The following is a 6,239-nucleotide window of genomic DNA, read 5'->3' on the forward strand; positions in this document are numbered from 1 at the left end:
GACCACAAACTTGACATGAGCCAACAGTGTGACGTGGCAGCTAAAAAAGCCAATGCAATTCTGGGCTGCATCAATAGGAGTATAGCATCTAGATCAAGGGAAGTAATAGTGCCACTGTATTCTGCTCTGGTCAGACCTCACCTGGAGTACTGTGTCCAGTTCTGGGCACCACAGTTCAAGAAGGACACTGACAAACTGGAACGTGTCCAGAGGAGGGCAACCAAAATGGTCAAAGGCCTGGAAACGATGCCTTATGAGGAAAGAAGAGGAGGTTAAGGGGTGATATGATAGCCATGTTCAAATATATAAAAGGATGTCACATAGAGGAGGGAGAAAGGTTGTTTTCTGCTGCTCCAGAGAAGCGGACATGGAGCAATGGTTCCAAACTACAAGAAAGAAGATTCCACCTAAACATTAGGAAGAACTTCCTGACAGTAAGAGCTGTTCGACAGTGGAATTTGCTGCCAAGGAGTGTGGTGGAGTCTCCTTCTTTGGAGGTCTTTAAGCGGAGGCTTGACAACCATATGTCAGGAGTGCTCTGATGGTGTTTCCTGCTTGGCAGGGGGTTGGACTCGATGGCCCTTGTGGTCTCTTCCAACTCTATGATTCTATGATTCTATGATTCTAACAGCCCCTTGTAAGTATTATAAAATACTATGATTTATTTGCTTACCATTTTAAAAAAGATAAATCATTCTGCTTTCTTCATAAATTCATTTATTTACTTATTAAAAGATTGATAACTTCACCCATTACACCAAAACTTGTTCCTACAAATCTTACATTAACCCAGTGTTTGAATAATGGTCGTCATGTATGGGCAGAAACTTTGCCCAGCTATGTCGTTTGTGCCTCCCCCAAGTAAACAGTTCTGCAAGCTTTCCAAGAATCACTGTCACTCATTCATTTAACCGGCATTCCAGTTACCATAGTATTTGCTGGAAGGCAGACATGGAGACAAAAGTACCGGGTATAATACATCATATAATCATAAACCAGATTACCAATAGGCTCTCCAGGTCAAAGTATGATAACAACAGAATTCCAGGGCATGTGTGGAACCTCAGGTGACATCAGTGAGTGGGTTGCAAGAAAGTATACATAAACAAACTCCTAGGATGACTAGTCCCAGAAGGAGGAGTAGAGAAAACCATGAATATCATGGCAGCTGAAAGACAGTAGGAGGAGACATTTCATTGACTGGTAAGAACATTTGTTGTACAAATGCGCACCACATATCTTCTTGTCTTTCTAGGATGTATGGTAACATTAGGAAATGTTAGTGTTGGAATGTAAACCAAAATTGTGCGAGGAGGATATCCTGTGGTGAGAGATGCCTCAAAAAAAATACCTTTTCACGGAGATTGATTGTGTTTATAGCACATTCTTGACTGAAATATTTATCGCTCATTCTGGCAACAGAGGCCTGAGGAAAGGACCATTGCTTTGTGTGCAGAAGGTCGGAGGTATAATCCCTGGCATCTCCAGGTAGGTCTGTTAAAGACTGCTATCTGAAAACCAGGAAAGACACTACCAGACATAGACAATTCTGAACTAGATGGACCAACGGTCTGACTCAGTAAAAGGTAGCTTCCTAAATTCCTATATACTCATAAACTTAGAAGTCTTGCTAAGCTCACTTTTTATCGGGAGTCAAATACACAGTATCAAACCCTGGGAAATTATGTTCTAGGAAACAAAAAAAATCACAAAGTCAAAAAACCTATGCAAATGTCTAAAAATACAAAATTATTACTTCTTACTATACATTATAAGGCTGACATAATGCTGCAACTCCATCATGACTACAGAACAGCAAGGAAGAAAAAAACCCACACCCAAGCAGGGTGGGGGGCAGCCTGCCCATGTGAGCTGTTTAAAGGAGAGTGGGAGGTTTTGCAGACCACGATTTGAAGTGTGTGAATCACTCCTTAAAAAGAGGGTTTGGAAGAGCTGTGAGGACAGGGATTGGGGTGAGCTGTGAGAGAGTAGGCAAGGGGATGGGTGGTGTGTAAAGTGAAGGGGTTGTTCGGGTGTAAACTGAGAAGCGGGGTTGGCCTAGTGTCGGGAAAGGGGGAGTGGCAAAGGGGTTAGTAGGTAAGCAGGGTGGGTGGTACTCTTGCTAAAAAGTTTAATTTAAAAGTATTATTTAAATGCCTTTTTTCCAGACAGTGACGTGCTTCCTTCAATTAAAGTGGTTATAATAACAATAATTGATCTTGATTCTTAGCAGATTCGAGCTTTGTTATTCATTGTGTACAGTAAATATTGCAGCAGTGGATTTTGCTGGGTCTGAGAATGATGGGATTATTCCATCTGGCAAGAGATCACTTCTAATTATTATACACATTATTCATAGTGTTGCGCCTCAGGCTGCACGTCATGTCTTCATAGACCATATTTTGTGTTTCTGCTGCCTTTCCTTTGTTGCAGCATTTCTTGATCTGTTAAAGGGGGAGAAAGCAGGCAGCAATTAATATGCATTGCTCACAAGGATCCATCCCAAAGGGCTGGAGTCAATATTGATAAAGGGAGGGATGGGTAGGCATGTGTTGATCTGATACCCAGTGTGTTGGAAAAAATAGGGTATAGAAAGGGAGAGCTTTGGCCTCTTCTATACCCAAGCAGTGATACAGATCACTGCTATAGCTGCTTGAAGACATCTGTGCCAGTCTGGAGAAGCCTGGTTCAACTGACAAAGACTTTGAAACAATAGCACTAGGCAACTCACACCTAAAAGGTAAAAGTAAAGGTAAAGGGACCCCTGACCGTTAGGTCTAGTCATGGACGACTGTGGGGTTGCGGTGCTCATCTCGTTTTACTGACTGAGAGAGCCGGTGTACAGCTTCCAGGTCATGTGGCCAGCATGACTAAGCCGCTTCTAGCTAACCAGAACACCTGAAAGTATTTTGCTGCAATTGTAATGGAAGCAAAATTTAGCACAGGATTGTGATACATTAGCACTTGGAAGCAGGGGCAGCAGATGTTGCTCCCTAGCTCACTGGGAGACCAAATACTTTGCATGCAGAAGGTCCTTGGTCCCATCCCCAGCATCTCCAGGTAGGTTTGGAAAGAGCCGCCATCTGAAACCCGGAGAGCTGCTGCCAGCTAGTGTAGGCAAAACTGAACTAGATGGACCAATGGTCTGACTCAGTATAAGGCAGAATGTCTTTGTGGGGGAAACTCAGGAATGCAACAATTTAGAATGAACGTTACCTATGTGTTCAGAGATACAGGGCTTCTCCACACTTCCTCTTATCCTGCTGCCTTCCTCTGGGGAAAACCATGCTAGGAACAAGCAGCAATTCAGATTTTCACCAGACTGAGAGCTGAAGAGTTGGGTTTCCCTGGGAAAGGAGCAGGCAAGGGATCCATGTCTAGAAAGCATGGATCAAGCAGAAAACTACTCGGAAAAGCCCATGCTGTTGTGGATGGCATCAATTCTGTGGGGAGAAAAGCTATCATGGGAGCACCTATCTTTTAGGTAAAGTCATCACTGGTATTACTCTGCTTTAATTATTGCAGAGAAAAAAACATTAGTGTGCTTTTCTATTCTGTTAAATTGGGATAATTCTGCATACTCAGTCTGTCAACATGCTTTGATGTAGTTTTGAATCTTCAGTCTATTTCTTTTCTCTTCAGCACTGAGATTGCATGAGCCCATTCAGTCCTGAAATAACTATCATACTGAGTCCAAGAGACCATCTCATTCATACAGACCCATGAAGAAGCACGTTATTATGCCAACAAGTTAGCAATTATGGGGAAGGGGAGAGAGATTCTGATGCTATATACTTGGGAATATTTCCTCAGTGAGGTGCAAATCTTTTAGGAGGGAGACTGGAAGACTGATGGAACTCAGCTAACATAAAGGAAAGTGTTAGTCATACTCACATGTATACGAGATAGGATAAAATATCCCAGTCCAACAAGCAAAAGCAGTGACATGAAGATAAGGATATATGGCACCCAGAGAAATGAAGGACACTCGGTTAGCTTCATAGCTGAGGTCTCTTTAGAGATAGAAAGAGAGGAACATGTTTTGTTACTTTCCACACAAGCCTATGGTGAAGAAGAGCAAATCAGGAACCCAATTGCTATCCTACGGTTGTGGATGCAAGTTTTGCCATTTACAAGTCTTTCTCCAAACATGCCCTAAGATATTAATGTCTATCATGAACAGAAGAATTAATGTTTGCTTAATTAACATTATCTGTACTGTCCTTAAAGAGTTATAGCTGCAATCTGCGCCTCCTTTCCATGGAGGCGCAGATTGCAGCTATAACAAAGGCAGCATTTTTCCATCTCCGCCAAGCTAAGCAGTTGGCTCCTTACTCTCTCGCCCTGACCTAGCCACTGTGATCCAATCAATGGTCACCTCCAGACTGGATTATTGTAACTCGCTCTACGTGGGGCTGTCCTTGAGACTGACCCAGAAACTCCAGCGGGTGCAGAATGCTGCAGCGAGACTCCTTACGGGGTCCTCGCTGCGAGATCACATTCACCCGATGCTATACCAGCTGCACTGGCTCCCGGTGGAGTACAGGATCAGGTTTAAGGTGCTGGTTTTAACCTTTAAAGACCTATACGGCCTAGGACCCTCGTACCTACGGGACCGTCTCTCCTGGTATGTCCCACAGAGAAACTTACGGTCTTCAAATAAAAACTTCTTGAAGGTCCCAGGCCACGGAGAGGTTAGGCTGGCCTCAACTAGAGCCAGGGCTTTTTCAGCTGTGGCTCCGATCTGGTGGAACACTCTGTCACAAGAGACTAGGGCCCTGCGGGACTTGACATCTTTCCGCAGGGCCTGCAAGACAGAGTTGTTCCACCAGGCCTTTGGCCAGGGCACAGCCTGACTCCTTCCTTTGGCAATCTTCGCGGAGCTCTGGCCCAATGGTTGCCATTGGTTTGATTTGAATTAATTTTATAATGAATGATTTTAGAGTGTTGTGTTGTGTTGTACTGTTGTACTGTTTTATTGTTGTTAGCCGCCCTGAGCCCAGCTTCGGCTGGGGAGGGTGGGATATAAATAAAAATTTATTATTATTATTATTATTATTATTATTATTATTATTATTAAGGGCATCGTCCAGAAGAGGGAGACTCCCTGAATTCTGCCTCATCTCTGTTTCCTGGCCCCCCTCCTCCCCTGCCTCTGAGTTTGGGCTGCCCTCTGCCACAGCCTCTTCCTGCTCACTAAACCCTGTTGCCCCTTCAGCTTCTGACACCTCCTCCTTCCGGTCTGCTCCCTCTCCTCCATCTGGCCACTCATCATCCGTCCCGTCCCCCCACCAATCCCCTGGCTCTTCCACTGGGGGTTCCCTTGGGGATTCCCCAGTTGGTGCCTCCCAGCACTCCTCTGCATCCAGCCAGTCCATGACAACTTACTGCACTGATGGTATGAGTTGTGCGTACAGTGGTACCTCAGGTTACATACGCTTCAGGTTACAGACTCCACTAACCCAGAAATAGTACCTCGGGTTAAGAACTTTGCTTCAGGATGAGAACAGAAATCGTGCTCCGGCGGCGCAGCGGCAGCAGGAGGCCCCATTAGCTAAAGTGGTGCTTCAGGTTAAGAACAGTTTCAGGTTAAGAACGGACCTCCGGAACGAATTAAGTACTTAACCCAAGGTACCACTGCATATACATGCACAGACACATTTTGCTAGATACTTGTCTTTCTCTTTGTAGCCAACAAATCGAGCTGCCATTCCCTCTAACTGTTGAAGTAATGATTGTTCCTGACCCACCTTTCACTGCCAAGATGATAGTGCTGAAATTCATTATCCTGGGTTCCTGGTTAATTATCAGGGTGCCACCACACAAATACCCATCACTGTCATTCTTTTTCACATGCTTCAGCATTATCGTCGATGCGTTCTTCAGCTCAAAGTACTCCATGCGATATGCATATTCAGGAGCTTTGGTCATGTATAGACCCTGCTTTTTCACATATAGCACATCCATAGTTTTCACAAGTGTCCGTCTCAAACGCAGCCCTGACATCGCCAGTTGGTCAAACTTGCAAGTAATGTTGACAGACTCCCCTTCCTCAGCAGTGATAACTATTAGTTCTGGTTTGTTTTCTTAAAGGGAAAAAAAGGGGGAGGGACAGGCATACAGGACAGGTGAGACTCTGAAGATATTGGACGTATTGCTGTGAAATAATGGGACTTACCTATACACTTGCACAATTGACTTCAGTGGGTTTTAAGAATGATGGATTGCAACAGGTTTCA

The 6,239-nt window shown here is 44.4% G+C and overlaps 1 protein-coding gene across 1 annotated transcript; it reads right to left on the reverse strand.

Annotated features, from left to right (window-relative positions):
- Positions 1-835: 835 nt before the first annotated feature.
- On the reverse strand, positions 836-6,006 carry CD7 (CD7 molecule; the record flags this gene model as incomplete). Its single annotated transcript, XM_079966308.1, has 3 exons — positions 836-2,444; positions 3,895-4,013; positions 5,751-6,006. 3 exons carry the CDS (start codon positions 6,004-6,006, stop codon positions 2,334-2,336), a joined length of 486 nt encoding a protein of 161 aa, XP_079822434.1. The 3' UTR covers positions 836-2,333.
- Positions 6,007-6,239: the final 233 nt, after the last annotated feature.

Source organism: Podarcis cretensis, assembly GCF_951804945.1.
Source record: "Podarcis cretensis genome assembly, chromosome: 2".
Lineage (NCBI taxonomy): Eukaryota > Metazoa > Chordata > Lepidosauria > Squamata > Lacertidae > Podarcis > Podarcis cretensis.